Consider the following 23871-nt stretch of genomic DNA (forward strand, 5'->3'; position numbering starts at 1 on the left):
TATGACTAGTTTCGAGAGGAAGTTCTTGAAGTTTTAATGAAAAACTATTACCAGTTAATTTAAGTCATGTAAACGGTGAGATAATGCGGATAATGTAACACAGTTATTCAATAAGGTAGATCATTTGAATTTAGAACGGCAAATCACTGGATTCCGATTTGGTAATCTAAAAGCTAGAAGTTCATCACAAAATCTCAGTGATCTTGAGATTGACCAACAAAGAAGTCATGGATATGAGCTTTTATGTAGTTCCATTCTATGTGAAAGTGAATGCACAGTGAATCCTAACTATAGAATGTTATATCATTAAAATCAGTCCGTGATTACATTATTAGTTGCCTTTCTGAAAACAAGCATTCGAAATTAAGGAAGAAGGGTTTACTCTGTAAAATAGTAATAATAATTAGTGAACTTTTTTTAGACATTTTTAGGTGAAAGTAAATAATAAATTCTGTATTAAAAGTTGCTGAGTATATTTGTGAGAAATAGAAACTAATTATCAGCCAACTTTAATCACACTTATTAAAGTTGTACTGAAATGCTGAAACCGTTATATTTTAACCATAATGAGAGTAAGATAGTTGTCATTATTCACCATATTCGTACACTGTAGAATGCTCCCTCATCTATAATAGTTATAGTTTGAACCTGATTTTAATTATCATTTAAATTGGGTAAAAGTTACAAAATACACATGCTAAAATGAACTAAATTTATGGATGCAAAGCATTTTCTTAATTTTTGTTCTTAATATAGTAAAAGTCTCTAGTAAATCCATATGTAGCTAGAATAACTGCTGGTTCCAAGCCCGGGTAAAGAGGGACGATTGAGCATGAGGTCGACAACTCCATTCTGTAGGAAACAACTTAGCTAAATAAACACCAACCAGACTCAACAGATTAAACCGTTTAAACTCTGCCCCACAAGTTGAAGGAAGAACTATGACGCCTCATGATGAAAGCCGAGATCCATCCAAAGTCATGAGGACGATGCCCCTTCTAACAACCGCAGCAACAATCAATATATGTACATGGAAAGTTCGGACAATGTAGGAGACCGAGAAGACCAGTCAAATAGCTAAGGAAATGAGGAGATACAACTTGATGGTACTAGAAATCAGTCAACTCACTGGACCCAAGCTGGACAACAAAGACTAGACGCCGGAGAGATGCTGCTCTACCCTGATCACAAAGACTAAACTGCTCCACACACTCATTGAGTCACTATAATGCTGTTCAAAGAGTCACGAAATGCACTTGTAGGATAGGAATCTTACGGATCCAGAATCATCAAAGCATCATTCAAAACAAAGAAGGAGGGGATCATAACGAATGTTATCCAGTGTTATGCATCCACCATTGATAGCAACGACGACATTAAAGATCAATTCTACGAGCGGCTGCAGTCAATCACAGAGAAGAAAGGACTTGACCATTCTGATGGAGATCTAACCACCAAAGTCGGATCGGACAACATCGGGTATTAGGATATCATAAGACAACATGAACTGGGAGAGAGAAACAAATATAGCAAGAGATTTGCAAACCGATGTGTATTCAAAAATCATCGGACAACTGGACAAACAGCATTACAAAGGTTCAATACAGCCTTACTTCGACATAGTGACAAACTTGTACAATTCAAGATAACTCACAACAACAAGTTTCAAACCTAACAAGACCTACTCAAAGAAGAAGAAACTACAATAGAGGACAATTGGAATGGGATCAAAGAAGTACTAACTTCAACGAGTCGAGTGCATCATCATAAGGAATGGATCTCTATGGAGACTGTGTACAAGATTTAAGAAAGTAATAATAATAAGAGAGCAAATAACAGAAGTAGAACAAGATTAAAGAATGTCAGGGGGTGATCTGAATACACAGAAGTAGACAAGCAAGTTACGAGAAGCATTAAAACCGACAAGCAAGAATACGTGGAAGAGCTAGCAACGACAGCGGAAAAAACTGAAAGAGTAGGAAATATGAGACGGCTTTAAGACACAAAAAAGAAAATTGCAGAGAAATATAGTAAGCCAGAGAGATCGGTCAAAGACAAAGAAGATGAGCCAATCACTGAAATTTAAGAACAAAGAAACAGGTGCGTGGAATACCTCGATGAACTCTTGAGTATGCCAGCTTCATTGAACCCACCGGACATCGAGGAGGTACACACAAACCTTCCTATAGCTACCACTCCACCAACGATCAAAAACGTCAAGATGGCCATCAGACAAATGAAGAGTGAGAAAGCAGGGAGTCCTGGCAATATACTAGCTGAAGTACTGAGGTCAAACATGGAAGTGATTTTGAAGATGCTCCACATTCTATTCGGGAAGATTTTGAAGGAGGAACAAGTGCCAACAAACTGGAAAGAAGAATATCTCATTAAGATAACAAAGAAAGGAGATCTGAGCAAGTGTGAGAACTATAGAGGAATCACAGAGTGTTGTTGAACTTGATCAAATACTCGGTAGACGTCCAACCTTGAGATCAACAGGCTGGATTCCGTAAGGATCGGTCATGCACAGAGCAAATCGCGACACTACAGGTCACCAATGAACAATCAATTGAGTTAAACTGTCACTATACATCAACTTTATTGATTGTGAAAAAGCATTCGACAATGTGGATGGGGGGATTCTATGGAAACTTTCTCGACACTGTGGTGTACCAGAGAAGATCGTCAGTATAATACGGAATTCATACGAGTGACTACACTGCAAAGTGGTGCATGGAGGACAGCTGACAGATGCATTCTAGATGAGGACCGGAGTCAGATTAGGCTGCTTACACTCACCTTTCTCTTCCTTCTGGTGGTTGACTATATTATGAGGACCTCAACATTTGAGGGAAAGAACCTAATAAAACAGACAGGTTTCACGCAACTAGACGACTTACATTTCGCAGATGACCTGACCCTCCTATCTCATACACATCAACAAATGTAGATGAATACAAGAAATGTAGCAGCAAAATTTAGATCAGTAGGCCTCAGCATACACACCGGAAACAGAAAGATCCTCAAATACAATACAGAGTGAATCAACCCACCTAATCACACGTGATGAAAACGCTCTAGAAGTGATGGAAACTTTCACGTACCTGGGAAGCGCTAAATTGAAATCCTGAAGGGAAACGGAAAAGAGGAAGACCGAAAACGTTTTTTCCTGGTAAACTTAATATTTTTTCGAAACAAAAGTAATTTATTATATAATAGAAACCAGTTTATTATGTTGTCTTCACTAACCACTTCGTGTAACGCACTTTAAAATAATGCCTTGATGAATATTTAAACAAATAATTACAGATACTCGTTTTTTTTAAAGTATTCAAATAGCTTGTTTGTATGACTTAAAAAGACTTAGATCATCGTATATAAATGCAGGCAGATAATATACGTCAAATATTCAAGTGCTTTAGTAACCATTAACAACGTAAACATTATTGAAATGAAAAGCATACCTTCTCAATAATTCAAACATAGAATAAATCAGACCAATTTAGAACATTTGACCAGTCAAGATGCAATTTTTTAAATTAAATAAATGTTTGAAAAGAATAGAACACTGTTGGATAACGGCTCAGTGATCTAGAAGATATGTATTCGCTGACAATATCAAAGTTCTTAGGTTCTAGTCTCACGTGCGGGATCATGGATGACCACTACTGTGGAGTCTTATATTAAGGTAAAAACGGGTATCTAGTGCTTTCGAATTTTCCCTAATGGTCTAACATTGGTCACTTCATGATCTCAGTCAAAAAAACTTAACAATCTCCACAACTCTATGGTGAGGTGAATAGAATTTTGTAACGACTGAGAGTAAAGTAGAATACTTTTGTTACTCATTATAATTGTTTATGTAATGCATGTTTACATTATATCAATATCTATAATTCAGTCTAAAACAAATCCAAAATATTTAACCACATTTTAAGTTTATTAATATAATAATAAATGATTTAAGGCTGTTCAAGATAATTACCAGAAACTGTTTGATCTAGGTTTTTGTCATTCTTCAACAAAACCTATCCAGGATATTTACTATATAATACATTATGATTCCATTGTTTATTTTTTCATTTCCGCTCATTCATCATACGAATCAGGGAATAGATAAATTAGGTCTGTCACACTCAAATATATTTTCTTAGTTTTTTTTTCATGACAAATGATTATCTTAAAAAAAAGAACACCACGCGAGGTCAAAATGAATAAATAAGAACTACCGTTCTTGAAATAAAAAAAAAGGAAATCCAATGTATATACATCACAAATAATGTTATTTCTTGTTTAATCTTCCCTTATGGATATAATTCAATTCACTGGGTAAATATGAGTACTGAAAACAAATGAATGAGGAATTAATTTATGCTCTGTAATTGTCAAACAGTAAATGGATATATTTAAGTCAAATATAACTTTACAAGAAAAACAAAACAAAACACACACACGCACACTATTGTTTATCATTTTTAAAATTATTTCACCTTAAAGATCAAATTCATCAACTTATAACATAAACCGTTGGATCTTTTTATTTTGCTTGAAAAACTGTGTCGTAGAATGAATTTCAAGTAATAGAATATTTTTGTGATATAACTAATAAAAAAAATTTTCAGTGGTTAAGATCATAAGTCAGTTGAAGCTTGACCATCATGGAAAACCTGGGAGCACTGGACGGCTGTTTCGTCCTATTGTGTGACTCCTCAGCAGTGTGCATCCAAAAAACTGTTTACAAATTTTATATATTTACATTGGATAGAAATAATGTAATTATTTTATTGATCAATACTTCATTCGGAAAATTAAGGTCAAATAACCTAACAGCGATAGATTACATAGAGAAAGAGAGAGAGAGACAGAGAATTCTTTGATTAAGTTACTGAAATTTGATTCACTATACATAAATCAAATATCATATGTGTGATTCACATTTAATCGACAATAAATAATGAAATGAAATAATTTTAGTTTTCGATTAGAGATGAACTGTGACTTACAGTAGAAAATAAAATAGGTGTCATTGTGTTTAAGATTGATTAATTCAATGAACTTAGATTACGAAATTAATGTTTACCTTGACACGGGCTGTATATAATCGTAATAAGACTAATCGAAGTTTGTTTAAGTAATTAAGCAATTGGATGATTTCAAAACATACAAATTATATTAACTTTAATGGTTGAGACCATGAGTCAGTTAAAGCTAGACCATCATGGAAAACCTGGAAGCACTGGAGGTCCATTTCATCCTGTTGTGAGACTCCTCAACAGTGTGCATCCACAAGCCCGCCCATCGCGAGATTCGAGCCCAGGACCTATCAGTCTCGTGCACAGGCGCTTAACCACTAGATCACTGAGCTGACCGGCATCCAACCGTGTTAATGTCTAACTTCAACCAGTCCATGAAATTGAGCGATACATCCACTATTGTCATCAGTGAGTTACTATCCTACAAGAGACCCAGTTGAACTCCAGGTCACTGCTTCTCACTAGAATTCCAGAAAGTAGCTCTTGAAGCCAGTCACTAGTGAGTCAGTCAGTCAGCTACAACGTAGGACCAGAAACATATGTGCATCGGTTCAAGTTGTCATACCTCATTAACACAACAAGATGAACACTAGTGAGCATATGTTGGTTAGTATCTGAAGAATTGACTCATGATCTCAACTACTAAAATTACTATAATATCCACCGAAACCCCTTCTGATAGAAATTATATGTTCAACTTTGAGTACAAAATTAGTAACTGTATAGTATGAACATTATACTGACCTGATATTTGAGATGTGTAAATAGTTTTGTTGTATTCTTATAGACAATAACTGTATGAATTAGGAACTTTATTTCTTTTTGTTTTTAAATAGTGCCAATGAATAGAAATTTTTTAAAGTATCCTTTATGTTAATTTAAACGTTATGTTTAGTGAAAATTCCGGAACTCTACAGAACATTTAATGCTTTTTCACATGTATTCATTAAGTCGTACTAGATTAACAGAATCGTATAATCATAAAAAATATCAGTTGAATTCTATGAATGTCCTCATTCTCTTTTCTTTTTTTTTTAAAAAAAGAAACTTTCAGGTCATTTCATTAATCCTCTTAATAATAAATAATGAGTAGAGTAAGTCTATGATAAAATAGAATAAAATACTTATTTCATAACATAACATATTCTGTTGAACGTAGAACATAACATTATTCATTGAATTTTATGAATTCAGAATTCATTCAGGTTGGATTACGTTTAGCGTTATTTCTCATAAATTTACTTTCTATGGGATGGGATGACTGACCTCACACCCAACGCTTCTCATTTTTGTGAGCTTGGAATCGACAGTAACCCTGGAAGTGCTACGGACAGAGTAAAAGTCGCATTCCTACAGTTGAATAACATATGAAACTCAAAATAATTGTCAACCAATATCAAAGTCACAATCTTCAATACAAACATTAAAATAGTTCTAATGTATAGAGCACAAACTTGAAGAGCTACCACAGCCATCAGCTTAAAGGTAAAGGTATTTATAAACAGTTATCTACAAAAGATGTTCAATGTCCGTTGACCGGATACCATTAACAATAACCTACTATTTTAAAGAGCGGATCGATTTCCAGCTGAAAAGGAAATTAGGAAAAGACGATGGAACTGGATAAGATAGACACTGAGGTAATCACCAAATTGAATCAGGAGACAAGCGCTAATTAGGAATCCCAAAGGAAAACGGAAGGAAAGAAGACCAAAGAACACACTGAGTTGAGAATCGGAACTAGACATGAAAAAGATGAATAGCAAGTAAAAAGAACTGAGAAGGATTGCTTGGTATAGAGTTGGATGGAGAGTGTTGGTGAGTGGCCTATGCTTTTCTGTGAGGGGTAACAGGTGTAAGTAAGTAATGTTGGATTAAATTATTTATATTACTGAATAGTTGAATGACAAAACGATATATAAAGATAAATAGTAATAGAGTGAATTATTTGTGTTGTTCCCAACTAGGTAGTCGTTGAAAACGACCGATCAATTGACAGTTTGGAATAAAACAGTACTCGATAAATGTTTTAAACTTCAGTGGTGTGTTGGTACAAGTTGGTAGTTCCTAATGAAACATTCTTTTATATGTAAGATGCATTTTTTGTTAATTAATAGATAAAGTAAATATTTCCCAAATTATAAATAACGATTTATTTCATGATATACAATGATCAGTTTTGTATTAATCACATATGATATGTATATATAACTTTATAATTTACTTTAATAGCTGAAAATTCTTAAGTTAATCTAGAAGTGCACTATTATTTTAACTCAGTGAAGTATTTAGTTGATATTATGTTGTTCAGTGATTTTAAAATATTTAACTTATATTCAAACTATATTGTCCTGTCTCATGGATAAATATATGAAGTGAACGAGACATGGTGGTGAAGATCAACTTATTGTTTAATCCACCGCCACAAAATGGTTAAGTTAAATGTAAGCATCACATCAAATACATGATTTGTACATATTTGAATTGTCTCCTACAGATTTCATTGTTCCTTCATCCGTGTGATTATTATCTTGATTGTTTTCAGTTTCCTTCTCTTTTCTCTTCATTTCAAACTTTTCAGCATTCGCACACATTCTACTTCCGACTAATGTTTCATACTACTTATGACTGTAAAGATAAAGAGCATACACCGTATATATCAGTCAGTCGGTCAGTTACAACGTAAGACCAGGCACATACATGCATTAGTCCAAGTTGCCACACCTCATTAGCACAGTGAGACCAACACCGGATTCATAGAAGCAGTCAACTCAATGGTGCAATATATAAAGGAAAGATTTTATGTAAGGATATAATACAGAAAGAAAGAATTAGTTCGTAGAAAGAAAGATCTGAAATAATTTTAATCTCATAGTTTAAGGGAGGACAGAGAGTGTCTACACCGACGCCACTGTGATCGATTCTAAGCTACGTCACCAAGACTTTCCAACCTTTGGTTACGATAGTCATGCGGACCCCAACCATGTAGTCTGCATCTACCAACATGGCTCAGACTAGAAGTTAGTGTCTTCAAGCACTGATGCCACGTTTTGGTTTGGCCACCCCTAACTTTTTTTCAACCATTCCCAACACCAGTCAGCATTGCGCGTCGTGGTAATCGGTGCTCAGGCATACGCAACACGTGGCCCAACCATCGCAGTTGATGAAGATTTACAACCTCATCAACTGATTAACCACTATTGCCTAATACCCTGCGTCTAACCTCGCTATTGCTTACCCGTTGATCCCAGCAGACGCGAGCAATATTTCTAAGGCATCTGTGGTCAAAACATCATATATATATATATTTGTACAAAATAGTATTTACCGTATACAAATACTGTCGTCTTTCTAATATATGTGTACCTATGAACGAAGCAAACAATGATTTAATCTCTCTAATTATATTCAATATAATTATTATTTGAACAGATAGACAAAATATAGAGTATTTAAAAACAGAGCACTTTTTTGTGACTGTTTTCGTTTTTGTCAGTAGTAAACTTGACATTTGGTAATTTAAAAAATAAAAACTAGAATAAACAATAACATATTAGTTTCAAATTAATATGACTGTTTATTTGATTTCATTCAACGTTGTTCACTTTTCATTTGGATATAACTAGTAATAATTACTTTCATTATATTCTATTTTTTTATGAATAAAAATATTAAGCAGAAATATGAACAAGATTTTGTACATTGAAATACACAGTCTTAAACTAGAAAATCTTAAATCTTGAATAGTAACTATGTTAGATAATGTTAGATAATTAAAGGTACACAGTAGGATTTATTAGATATGGGTATTAATCTAAGTAATACATTAGGAAAATGTATCTGATTCTTATAACATATGAACTTATATTATATAGTAGCATTTAAATATGTTAACTATTTTAATAAACTCCGCCTGGAGTCCCTCCGTGGGCTACTGCCGGTCTCAAGCCCGGATAAAGGAGGAGGGTTAGGCGTAGGGTTAACGACCTCATCCCGTAGAAAACTAAGTCGCTAAAAAAACGCTAACCAGAAACTATCTTGATAGATAAAATTATTTAGCTAATAATGTACAGATTTCGAGGATTTTTGCATGGTATTTGACACCATGAAAATGACGAAATCTAAAGTGTATTAAATATTACACTTATTACCACTTTAATAGTTTATTGGAGTAAATAAGATTAGAGATTGTATTACTGAATATTATGTTAAAAAAAATAAAAGAATTATGTTGCATAATATTAAAGAGAGAATTGATTATGTGTAAACAAAACAAAAATTGAAATTTTGTAATATCATCAGAAGCCAAGTCAAGCACAGAAATCAACAAAATGATCATCCTACCATACATAAAAGTCATGTCAGAAACCATAATGAGACTGCTGAAAATCTTCGGGATAGGTTTGGCACACAAACCGACAAAATCACTACAATCAACCCTATGCGAACCAAAGGATGAAATAACAAAGACAAATCAAACATCATCTACAAAATAATTGTACCAACTGCGAAAAACATTACATCGGAGAAAGCGGAAGCCCTCTTCGTTTTCGCCTTCATGAACATCAATTAGCAGTCAAATGCCATGATATTTCCTCGCTTATATCAACGAACGTGGACAACTGCGGACACACATTTGACTGAAAAAATGTGGAAATGTTGGATAGAGGAAATTCCAAAACCACCAGAGTTTTCTAGGAGTTTGGCACTCAGATCAATCAGAGATCAACAAGAACATTGAAATCGATCAAATTTGTCAACCAATCAGGAAAATTCTACACAAACATAGGAACAAATATCAAACCAATGGGAGACACCACCAAAACAAAGAAGTAAACAATGACAGATTTAAAGTCAACAGGAACCAATCAACATCGAGGTCTACAGGACAAGCTGTGAACCATATGTGGAGAAATTCGAACGCTTCACTTCTATGTGAAGTTTGTGCTGCTGATGTCGTTCAGAAGAACGATGAAAGCTCCACGACTAAAACATCCAGCTCAGAGAAAGAAATTCCATCAAAATCACCCACCTGAGCTACAAACATTCTCCACAATCTCAAAATTTTTTTCTGAATGAATTTTGATTTCATAGAAACAAACAATTGACTCATGATCTCAACCATTGAAATTACTACAATATCTACGAAAACCCTTCTGATATACATCAACATATGCGCATTAGTGACTGACTTTAAGAGGTATTTCCTGAAGTTCTAGTGAGAACCAGTGACTAGTGAAGTTCAACCGGGTCTGTTGTGAGATATTAACTTACTGATGAAAATGATGGATGTATCGCTCAATTTCATGAGTTGGTTAAAATTAGACACTACCACGGTTGGATGCCGGCCAGCTCAGTGTTCTAGTGGTTAAGCGCTCGCACGCGAGACTGATAGATCCTGGGTTCGAATCTCGCAGGGTGCGGGATCGTGGATGCGCACTGCTGAGGAGTCTCACAACAGGACGAGTTGAGCACCCAGTGATTCCGAGTTTTCCATGATGGTCTAGCTTCAATTGACTCATGATCTCAACCATTAAACTTACTACAGCATCCACGAAACCCCTTCTGATATAAAAAAACTCCCCAGCTAATCTGAGTAATAAAATTCTTGATCACTTTAGATAACTAACTTTGAATAAATAAGTTAATTCTATAGTTTATGTTTATTAATTCATTGTATGTATAGTCCGCTTTGAAGAAAATACAATTGATGATTATAAGATGCATCTAACCAGATAGCTTATTTTTTTAATTTTCAATTGTGATTATGAATGTACACAAACGCATTTAACTATCATTAAAATTAGATCTTTAGTGTGCTTTTTTTCTTCAAAAAATATAGACTATATATATATAATCAAAAGATTACTAAAGTCAATCGCTGAATATAATTATATTAATGTTGAAGCTTATTTATCATTAATCATTGTTATTGAAATTTCATCCAATCAATAAAGCTTCACTATACATTCAAATGAATAATGCATTCAACGAAAAATATATTAAGTTATTACTAACCTAAGATGGTAAGATGGTGGTTGGAGGTAGTTAATAAGAAAACCTGGACTTGGGTTTTGTGCTATTTGGCAATCGTCAGCAAGGTGTACTTGTAATCTTAAGGAAACTGATGCTCCGCGACAGATTCGATCCCGTGTCACTCAGCTTCATAGTCAGAGATGACGAAAGCCAAATACACGAAACCTGAATCCACGGTTTCCTGTTGACTACCTCCAACCACCATCTTATCTGAAAATAGTGCACGCAATGTCGAGTTACCTAGACTAGTGGCCATATTGCAACTTGGTCGATGGGATTCGATCTGCACAATGAAGGACTTGATACATATGACACTGATAACTACCCAGTGATCAATCAATTGTGAGTGATTGGTTGCGGTCTACAGGAAACTCGGGGCCTGTGTATCCTATGAGTTGAAACATGTCAAAAAGTGTTCCTGAAATATCAAGAAAAACTGCCAAACTCTCTAGAATTCAAAGCCGAATAACTGAGCTTCACAAGTTGAAACCTCATAACTGGGCTACCTGAGATGCGACTGTAAATATTGTCACAACAATCATTTTAATTTTAATTGAGATCACGAACCGATCAGTATTACACCAGAGTTGAAATCTTGGATTTCCTGTACGGCCGTTTTGTCCCAGTATGACTTAGTGGCCTTATACCGGACTCCAGGTAAATCATATGATGAATTTATCGTAATATATATGCCGCCAACCATTGTATATTCCTACTGACACAATTTACTTTAAAAAACAACGAGATAAAATAAGCCAAATAGGAGAATGAATTTTGAATACATATATTTCATACACTCAATGATCCAGAGGGACAAACAGAGAAACGAAGTGAAGGGAGAGAATCAAAAAGCAACGAAGTGATGCTGAGCGGAGCAAGCAAGTGAGCCAACTCGTCTTGATTAAGTTTGACCCGAGATTTGTATTTAAACAAAAATAAGTTGCAAACACGCAATGAATAGGACAAGCAATTAACGCACATACGTTCATATAAAACAGTCAGGATTATTGAGAGAATAATTGGCAATGTCAAATATGGTTTGAGAAGGATGAATTGATTTGTCCAAAAGCTAGGATAACCTATGTGGGCTTTAAATAGTACCAGTCACTGAGATGGCACACCTTCGAAGTGTACATCCATGATCCCGCACGTCGAATTAGAACTCGGGACCTTATTATTATTATTAGTGGCTTTATTCAATATTATATTTTTGGTACAATGTAGAATTCTCAGCACAGATTATTTCGATAAGTTTCCTTTTCTTATTTCTTGATCGATCCTTGTGGTAAATAATAAGAGATAGCCAGTTAGAAGATATACCTACAGCCATTCGACATATAAACAATGTAGATTCTTTTCGATACATATTGTCAGCATCCACGATGTCCCTGATTGAGCTCTTTTGTAACTTGTGCAGCGAAATGTCGTAAACTTTTCACAAACGCACCTGAATGGGTTATGTGAATAACAGACATAACGATGTATTAAAACAGACAAAGTTGGAAAACTTGTTGAAATATCTAGATCGCAGGAACAGGTAACCCAACTATTAAACAGGCCGCCTCCTTCGGTTTCGCACGCGGATGCTTAGCCTCTAGACCACTAAACCGATATTCGACGGTATTAATTTATAACTTCAACCAATCTACGATATTGAGTCACCATCCTCCATTTCTTCGGTGAGTAACTGTCTTACACTTGACATGGTTGAACTCCACTGGTAATGGTTTTCCATCTGAACTCAAAGAATTATCTCTCAAAGCTAGTCACTAGTGAGCACACGATACTTGTCATCATGGTGTTGTGGAGATTGTTGGTTCCCATGTGCGGGATCGTGGACGCGCACTGTAGTGGAGTCCCACACTAGAACGAAACTTCTGGTCAGTGCTTCCAGGCTTTTAATTGTGGTCTAATATTGATCTGTTCGTGATCTCAATTAAAACTCAACAATCCCCAAATCCCTATACTGCTTTTGATCTTTCGTTATATTACTGTTGGTAAATAACAAATGTCATTATGTTCCCAATCAATGATTGATTCCGCTACTTTCAAGCCAGGAATAATCATCTTAAACTAATAGCCATCAGTATAGTCTATACTCTCATTGAACACCTCACCTGATAAACTTCAGTGATATTCAAATGATCCATTATTTATTTTTAAATTTTACATATCAACTCATTGTTCTTACATAATGTCTCATTAATCTGAAAGTTTTATAGTAACTATTTGGAATTTCCAAAGTTTCAATAAGATAGTTCATTAATTTTTAACTATCTAATCTCTTAATTTTATAACAACCTTTCATAGACCACATATCATTTAGTTCACTTTAAATATGATAGTCATCAATTTGCCCTTCATCTTTGATAAACATTTTATTAATTCATTACATTACACTAAATGTCTAAAAAATACAATGAATACTCTATCTTTTTGATTGAAATCATGAGTCAATTGAAGCTAGATCACCATGGAAAACCTGGAAGCACTGGACGACCGTTCCGACCTAGTATAGGACTGCTCAGCAGTGCGCATCTACAATCCCGCACCCCGCGAGATTCGAATCCAGGATCTATCAGTCTCGCGTGCGACCGCTTAACCACTAGACCACTGAGCTGGCCGGCATCCAATGGTGTTAATGTCTAACCTCAAACAATGCACGAAATTACCAATACTCTTTCTTATATTACTAATCGTGAAACTTATATCTTTATGTGAAACATTAATCAAAGCCCAACTGAAAAGAAAGATTTCTCTATAATGACCTTTTTTCTTTGATGAGTAGAAGTATTTACTTTACGGAAAATATCTAGTTCATAAAGATAACTAATAATTTGTTTTTTACATTGAACAATTATTTTCATTCGACAATCGTTTCTTTTTTCCACTCTATCCAGCGACCAAGAATTATCTCTTTATAAAGAAAAAAATCAGTTATATAATCGTTGTTCAGGGTCTGCTATCATATGAATTTCGTCTTTTATTAAGTTTAAATACACATATTCATCATACGTTTCGGGCATTAAGTGTTCTTTTACATTACGTAGGTTGTTCATATAAATTCAATAGTCACTCTCTACATTAGTGAAAAAAACACTATCAGTAGGGTACATAATAATTAGTAAATAATTTATCATAGGAAGTGATCATATTTTGTTAATATGACAGACAATCAATACATGATTAAGCATGTTAGTTCCTTTTTTTTTCTCATAAAATCAGAATAAATGTAGGGAACACAAGGTAGACAATGCTGTCCATTTTGATAAATGAGAATAATATAATGCATCCTGAGTTAAAAACACTATACTCAATCAAATGATTAGCAATAATTCAATATAAAAGTCAAGCTGTATAATCTAACGAAGAAATGATTTAAACATTTACAGATAGTAAACCCTATCCAGCTAGCATTATAACAAGACAAAATTTCTAATGATTACTTAGTTATGAATTACGTTTAAATGATGGAGAACATTTGTAGTTCAGGTGAATGATTTCTGTGTAGTTTTGTTCTCTGATGATTAAACTATCCAGCTCAGAGAACAAAACTCCACCAAAATGAATTACGTTGTAAGTATATCCGTTTGACGTGTAAAGTTTTATAATTCATTCATCCATGTTGACTAAGCTTCTTCATATATAACACCTGATAACTATTAGAAATACAAGTTTAGTGTTAAATTAATCTACAAATGTATCAGAGATCGTCTAGTCATTCAAAATATCCGCAGTGTTTATCGATATATGAAGACTTATAAGGATTTCTGAAACGAGTTGTGGTCGTAAAACTGCTAAAATATTTTCTTTAAACAAAGTTTTTCACTTTATTAATTATCGTGACTTAATGCATATAATTTAATAAAAAGGACTACTTATATATAAATGTTGAGTAAGCAATTAAACTGTTTAAAAAAAGCTTGTTTGAACCGACTTTAAAAATGGATCATAATACACACCTCAGCTCACAATATTATCATCCGATAATAAACAGATAGAATAAATTTAAACAAAACAGCAACAAAATGATATATTGATTAAAAGACTGTCAGGACTCAGTAGCTAAGTGCGTAACGCGATAGCTTTCAAAGAGAACGGTTCTGGGTTTGAGTCCAAGAATGAATATCAACTCTCACATGCAAGTACGTGCAACTGACGGGTCTCAAATTGGATGAAACGCATGTCCTGGACTACACTGCTGGTAACTATCCATCTTTGCTTGAAATTGGGTATATATTTTGAGGTTTGTCAAAAATTGTAAACAGTCTAAAGTTACACTAATTTACAATATGATAGACAACAGTGAATATATCTTAGTCAATGGAATTGAATTTGAAATGATATGGAAAATCATGTTGCAGGAAGAAAATATACCATAATTAAAATAACAGTTAAGATCGATGTTGAAAATGAGCTGATATAAAGAAGGATATAATAACACAAATACTGATTGAAAGAGGAAATTAAAAAAAGATATTTAACAAATGACTGATAATCAAATTGAGTGAGTTACTAAGTACATATAAAATAAACATAAACGTCAGGACTGAATCCTGGTAGAGTGTTTAAAATTTAATAATATAATATGCCTTTTTATATCATCTCATTCTTACTATATAAAAACACATCAAACTTAGTTACTACATTAAATGTTTGTTATATTCTTTCCGTAGTCTGTGTTCAAAATCAACTTCATTGACTAAGATCCTTAAAAGTTTATTCATCATAATAAGAAAAAGTGTAACTTAAGGCTGTTTACAATTTTACGAGAAACCTTGAAATATGTGGTGAATTTTTTTTGTTTCGCAAATCGTTCCGCGTTTTTGCTTTGTTCATCAATCCATCGGGTTATAAAAAGAACCAAATAAATAAATATTTTTAACCGGCGTGCTTTTTGAGCTTTGAGATGATCCAAACATGTTTTACAGGGAGTAATCACAGATTCACAAATTGCAGTATGTGGATATAGTGTGATCAGTCTCTAAGCTCAAAAACCTTATCAACATATAAATGTTTGATGGTTGAACTCATGAGCTACCTGAAACTAGACTACCATGGAAAACCTGGGAGCAGTGGAGGGTCGTTTCGTCCCAGTATGGGATTCCTCAGCGGCGCGCATCCATGACCTCTCTTCGCAATTTCGTGGATTGGTTGAAGTCACACATCAACACCTTTGGACGCCGGTCAAGCGTTCGCGCGCGAGACTGATACGTCCTGCGTTTGAATCTGGGCAAAGCAGGATCTTGGATGCACAGTACTGAGGAGTTCCATACTAGAACAAAACGACCGTCCAGTGCTTCCAGGTTTTCCATGATGTTCCAGATTTAATATTCACAAAATCCCTCTTCAAATAAATGTTTACATTTATAAACTAGTAATGAGACACTTGTTCTGATATAATTATTATTATTTATCAAATATGTGACAGTATATTTAGAAAATTATCATTATATTCAAGTGTATGTTACATATATATTGTAAGCTAACCAACAATCTATAATTCATAAAACACTTTATCCAGATAGGTAGTAAGTTTTAATTAATTCAGTGAGGAATCATCTAAATATACTTTTCATTGAAAATGGCTTGTATTCATCCGACTATTTCATCTTTTAAAAGTGAGTTTACAAAGTTACAATTAAGTTAGATTTTAATGCTTCATTATTTAGAAATATACTCAACTGTTCATATTTGACATAACAGATACTAAGATGAATAATAATTCTTAAATGTGAAACTTTCTGTGACTAAAGATTAATTGAATACAATGAATGATGCTTGTAAACAATTGAATATTCTAATTGTATGATATTCAAAGAATCATTTGAGCATAGTCTTTGTATATTTTATCCTACTAAGATTTCTTTTGATTGGAATATTTAAGTGAATTTCGGAACAATATAAACAGACATAATAATGAGGTTAACAAATTATCAATACAGAAATTAATAATGATTTAATGATTCTTCATCAAGAATCACTGGGACACTGATAAATGGAAAAAAGAATTATAAGATCTATTTAATTAATTGTTATTGGTTAATAATAGTTTGGGTTTCGATATTCAATTTGAAAATATTGAGTTTCATTTATAGATTTTTGAATACGATTATAACCAAAGGTACAAATCATTTTCAGACCATGGAATTAATGAATTATGCGTTTTTTTTGTTACCGGTATTGGACAATCAACAAAAGATACCCTGTATCGGAGACAGTCGCAAAGCAGAAGTTTGATAGTCAATGTAGCACATAGTGATAAAGTAGAACTCATAACTAATTGCTAACATAAATCAGAATGCTTGTATTCTCATGTCATAACTTTCAAATAGCATTTTAAACGTAATAGTTTTCTATCTACCATTCTTAACACAATCAATTTTGATTATAAAATTATTGAATTTCCTTTTGAAGCATTTGTAATATCAGTCAACTTTTAGATAGTCAGCGTAATAAAAAGATCAATCTTGTAGTAACTCTGTATTATGACAGGTTAATACATATGTATATTTAAATTATGTAGGGTCTTATTAAATTACACTGTTAAATGTATCAAAATGGTGTGGTTTTATTGATGGTAACAAGTGATAGAATTTTGGCCAGTTTCTAATATGAAATCTCATCAATAAATCTGTACATGATCCGTCAACCAAAAAAAAGCTTTACCTATGGGCTTTGATTTGCTTTAATTATATAGAAAAACATTACTAAAGTAAACACTCAACTATGAAAAAAAAGATCAAACAACAACGGGAATAATAAGATGGAAACCTGATGAGACTAGTAATTGGACTAGACTAAAAATTCAAAATTGTTGCAATTAGTCTAATGTATGTGACCTAACATCCAATTAAAAAGTCTGTTTTAATTATTTAATTGTAATCTATTGCGTGATGAGACATTTTATCAGATGGTAAACAACTGTATATATATATATATATATATATATATATATATATATATATATATATCATTTCTGTTTTACATACGACGCACACTTGTCAAAGTCAGCTATTATGTAACATATTTTGCATTGCAAATAGTCGATTGAAGAGGTGATGAATTTTCTTCAGGTGAGTTTGAAATGTCTTCACTGACATGGATAAGAGATTTTCATAACAGTCAATCAATACTTATATAAACATTTTAAAGTACATTGTGTATCGTTCTCTACTTTACTATAATGCGAAATCTACTCTATCACTTAAGATTAGACCTGGTACTTTCAGAGGATAACGTGGATGATTTCACTTTTTTGAATGTTAAACAAATTTCAAGTGCAATGTTTCTTTTCTCCAGCAGTATTAGAAAGTTAAAATACTGATACATGTTTGGTTATCTCTATCAAGCTTGAAATCCATCTCAAAAGTCAATGACAATGAGCATAAATGCTCGCTATAAGCAAACATGGAAGGTGGCTAGCAGTGGAATTCAGGATGTACACAAGTTATACGTATACAAATAAGTGGCTAATCAACTGCAGTCCTAAACATCAATGAAAACATTCAAACAAACAATACAAAATCAATATAAATTGTCACTATTTGCTAAACTAGTTTTTCATCAGTGATCTACTACTTTGGATTAATCTTTTTTTCAATAGTTGAAATCGTGAGTGAATTGAAGCTAGATCACCATCGAAAACCTGGAAGCACTGGATAGCCGTTTTGTCCTAATATGGGACTTCTTGGCGGTGCGCATCCATGGTCCTGCCCCCAGCGAGATTCGAATCCAGGACCTGTCGGTCTCGCACGCGAGCGCTCAGACATTGGACCACTGAGCCGGCTGGTATCCAACCGTGTTAATGTCTAACTTCAACCAATCCATGAAACTGCGCCACCGTCACCATGGGTGAGCACTGCTGAGGAGTCCTATACTAGGGCGAACCGGCCGTCCAGTGCTTCAAGGTTTTCCATGGTGGTCCAGTTTCAATTGACTTATGATTTCAACTGTTGAAATTACTGAAATCTCCACAAAACCCTTTTTGATAATAATCTTTTTTTACCAAAAGTTAACACTAGTTAAAAATAAAATAACTTTCCAATACTCCTTTGATTTTCATCAGTTTACAACGAAATATCGATTAGTAAAAAATACCACTTAAAAATCGCATAAAAACTACCATCTAAGCGATTCAGTAGTTTACTATGTTTGATTTGGTTAGAGATATTTGGTACTTGTGTTGTCTCTTCTTTCTTAATTTTGAAAAGTTAAAAAAATTAAATTTCCTCGAGAGTAATTGACTAAAATGCGGTGTATTGTCTTTATGCCGTAAAAGTATTTCAGGCTTTTTAGTATGCAGTTTTCAGCAACATTTATTTCTATTGATCAATTATGATCCAAGTAGATCGCGCTAATCACTCTCTTTGATCATAAAAGTTATTCATTATCCGGATTGTGTGAAGCAGTAAGAAAATGGTTATAACTTTGTTGCCAAATCATCTAATTGGCTAAATGTTTTGATAATTTTACAAACAGAATATTAAGTTGAATCATTATTTATAATAATTTAATTTGTAATGATTTGGAGTGAATATCAACGCTTTAGCGCCGGTACATCCAATTTACGAATCCCAAAAAGGATGACATGTGCGACCTTGATTCAACTATTAGTCACATTTCACTTGTTATGTCCACAAATTGACATGATTTACTTTCAAAACAGACTTAAAATAGTTTATGTATTAATAGATATGGTTAGAGTTTACGTTAGTGTCAGGACGTTAAACAATCGATAGTTATATATAACTGAAACACATGAATGAAATATGGAAGTTGTTAGGTTGAAATCGTTTAAGCTGAGATCTATTTCCATGTCATTAAACTGAAAAAAGATTTTGATAGAAACATTATACCATAGCCATAAAACGTCTGTAACCAAATGTTACGAAAACATGGTTTGCAACGATTCTTATTATATAAACCTAATTTTGAGAAAAAGGTCATTCAAACAGGTCTGACTATTCTAGGCTAGCTAGATGAAAAAAGATAATTTTTTCATACAAACAAGTATATGGCCGACTTTTCTCAAAGCTGATATTCAAATCATAGAATAGGGAAATATATTTATTTTTTTAATCATCAATGATAATGCTTAATTTCCCTGTAACTATCATGTTTACCCAGTAAAAAAATAAACCTATTAAATAAATATTGGTTCAACATCATCATCAATATCATACACTGAAATGAATCATTATTATACCCTTGTTACTGTGTAAATTGGCATAAAAGAAGATAATTTAGAAACTAGCATATCATTCCATCATATTGATGAATAATAGCCGTTATGAAGCTGAAAAGAACTATGAATTTAAGTAACCAATGTTTAACAGTTTTATCAGTTGGTCATTACAGTTTTTACACTGTGTGAATATATTAACAGAATACAAAATAAGCGATTCTCATGGAGTGTTGAATTGTGTTTAAAGTTTTCTTTTTGCATACTTAATAGAATACACTGATAAAATACACGAATGTGTTAGTTCACGTAGCAAAGTACACATTTTGAGAAAATATTTAAAAAAAAACGCAGGCTTCAATCTGGGATACACAAATCTTGTGCTTAGCTATGACAATATTTGTTCGACGTAAAACATTTGTAATTCTATCTAAATTTTAAAATCATTTTAAGGGAACAAATGGATGTGAAAAGTTAATAACTTTCTAATGTCATATTTTGTTTAGTTATGTAAACCAACTGTCACAATAAACTGTAACTTTGAGAATACAAAGCCACATTATATCTCAATGATCATAATTATCGATGGATATTTACCTAAACAATAAGAAAAATGTTAAACATTTAAATGTATTCGTTTAATTTTTAAGAGATTTCGACGATACTATAATTTATGGACGAACTAATTAGGTATAAGATAACAGGTCTCGGATTTTAGCGCGAAATTTATTCATCCATTTGGATAAACAGAGTTTTAGCATTTTAGTTGATGTCAGTTTATGATGAAAAACCGTAAATCTAATTTCTAACCTTAATTATAATTCTTCATACAGACTTATAACTCTCATTTGGTTCTGGTTATTAGGTGGACACTCTCTCTAGGTCAGTCTAACGTCACTCAAAAATCATTCATAAATTATAGTCTAATCAAGATTTCACTTACTTTTATACTTGTAGGCATTTCTAATAAAATTGGAATAGTATTTCCAACAGAATGATAATCTCCATTCCATACTGGTGATATTGTTCCTTGATTAAATTCAATATTTGTATTTCTAGACCATTGTTCATGTAATATTAATGGATCAATTGTATCATTAATTGTATTAGATGTATTTATTCCATTTAAATAATTTATAATACATGGATTAGTTAAATTATTAAGATTAGGCTGTTGTATACCTAATGTATGCGTTGACCATGATGGAATATTTGTATTACCATTAGGAATTTGAAATGAACAAAGAGTTTGAGATTTTTGATTATTTGGAAAATTTAATATACCTTGTAAAATATACACCATTTCATAATTTTAATATAAACCATACATATATATATATATTAATATATAAATATAATTCCAGAATATAACTAATATAAGTAGTATATGTAATTTCAGTATAATTTCTCTGAATAGTTTCAACAAAGTGAATATTGAATGGATCTAATCAATAATAAGGATTAATATATATTCTACTGTGTGATCTTAATTGATAAAATAAGCATTGACAACTAAATTTATTCAGAATGATTGAAATAAGTGAATACTAATGGAATAAATGAATGAAGATATTAAGGGAAATAAATAATTACTTTTGATAATTTATATTATGAGCTTATTTTTAAAAAAAAAAGAATTAGGTCAAGTGAAATTTTCTAGAAATTCCAGTTCCATTATTTACCTGATCACTTATCTTTTATGATATATACTCATTATCCAGTGTTTACAGACATGCTCACCTATATATATATATATATATATATATATATATATATATATATATATCCCAGTTGTTAACAGTGACAGTTAACTAACCAATCACATTTTCAATCAACTGCCATATATGAGCTCATTCTGTCTACACTTAACCATATTATCTGTCGATACATATGCACATGAATAGTCGGGCAAACTTGAGTAAAATCAAATACATATATATATACACTAACAACTAAACCTGTAATAGACTCAACAGAAGTTCATTTTCTTTTTTTTTTTATAAAATCATTTTGATTAGTTTATTCCCATCGACCAGTATTATTAGATGGATAATGTTTTAATTGAAACAGTATATATATTAACTAGGCATTTATAATTATCACAATGTTAACAATCAAACATCAAAAAACTATTTGACTTGAAACTGTGTATAGAATGAGTTAATATTTGGCAATAAAATCCTTTTTACCCTCTATTTGACAGTAGAAAACGGAAATTCATCAACGTACTGCAGTATAATTTCATTTAGGTCTGGCTTAGGGAAACAGATATATATACATATATGCAACCACGTTGTCTAAACGGAAATTGTTTCAAAATTATGTGCATAATCAAACAAGGTGCCTAACAAAAACTATAAATCCAGAGTTGAAGAGTTTTTTGACATCTCAATCATTTTAACACAAATATCATATGTAAATAAAAAGAATTTTAATCTCTTATTCTAACATAATTCCATATCACTTTGTTAATGTTAATATTTTCCAAAGGTTACTTATAACTTTCCATTATCTTTATCAATATCTATTTAGTGTTTTATGATTTTGTTTGAATGTTATCTCACATAACAATACAATGATATTTATTGTATTCTCTAACCAAATTGTTTTTCTTTATTCTAAATTTATTTATTAATTTATTTGAACACATAAATACTGGTACAAATGTGGACCAGATTTAATGTGCAACACAAATTTCATTAGAATTTTGTGAGGGTTGTGATACTGCCTAAGTGCTCGAACCGAAGTAGGTGGTTCTCTTAGGGGGCCACACACGGAGCCTTCGACCGCAAGGTTGGGTCCACAAGGCAGTGGAGCAACAACAGGAGATGCAGTCCAATTGGTAGACGGTGACCAACGATTGGTTCATACGCCATTTGTTCCCTCTGGGTACTAGAGCCCATGTGCATTATTGGTTTGGAATCAGGGTTTTCCAATCCCCCTAGGTGAACTCTCCGTGTTCACCAACCCGGTTAAAGCGCTGAACGTTCGTTTTTCGTCCTCTCAATTGCGTAAACAACACCTGTGGTGCGAGAAGTCAGTGATTAAGACTTCCCTGACAGTGGTTGTATACACGTGGCCATGTGAAAGCATTTCGAGAAGGAGAGCGGACTCTCCCCACCCTCGGTCGTACCAGGGAACTTGGGGAACCGCTATATCAAGACATTTGGGAGTCAGCCTTGCTAGGGCATTTGGTGGCCAAAAATATAACTTGAGAGATTAACGTTTATACAATTTTACATGAACTGATGCAAAGCATCATTTAATTTGAGAAAGATTTTAATTTAAAAATTATTATTTCTCTTAGACGTTTATTAAGATGTAAATATATGATATGTGCAACTGATATCGACAGATATAAGTAGTATACATCATCAATCGAAATTGAAATACTTGGCAGCAAACGTTAAGAAGATCGAAAAAAAGTGAATGAGAACATGAAATGATTGCTGTAGAAATAAAGGAATAGTGAAATCTGAAACGATTGATTGACATTTTTCAAACGCAGTACTTACAATCTGGTTTTCAGATTTTACTAAGATGTTCTGTAATTTAGTATTCAAATACATTCGATTGTCCCCACTTGTGTTCTCATTCACTATAAATTAACAGGTTTGC

At 32.9% G+C, this 23871-nt stretch overlaps 1 protein-coding gene across 1 annotated transcript in view; it reads right to left on the bottom strand.

Annotated features, from left to right (window-relative positions):
- TIAL1 (Nucleolysin TIAR) overlaps nt 1-21743 on the bottom strand; it is a 97431-nt gene extending 75688 nt beyond the window's left edge. Inside the window, exon 1 of the mRNA XM_051215720.1 lies at nt 21197-21743. Within this exon, the coding sequence (XP_051066251.1) occupies nt 21197-21556 (360 nt within the window). The 5' untranslated portion in view covers nt 21557-21743. The remainder of the gene's footprint in view (nt 1-21196) is intronic.
- Nucleotides 21744-23871: the final 2128 nt, after the last annotated feature.

The sequence above is a fragment of the Schistosoma haematobium genome, chromosome 4 (genome assembly GCF_000699445.3).
Source record: "Schistosoma haematobium chromosome 4, whole genome shotgun sequence".
In the NCBI taxonomy this organism is placed as follows: Eukaryota; Metazoa; Platyhelminthes; class Trematoda; order Strigeidida; family Schistosomatidae; genus Schistosoma; species Schistosoma haematobium.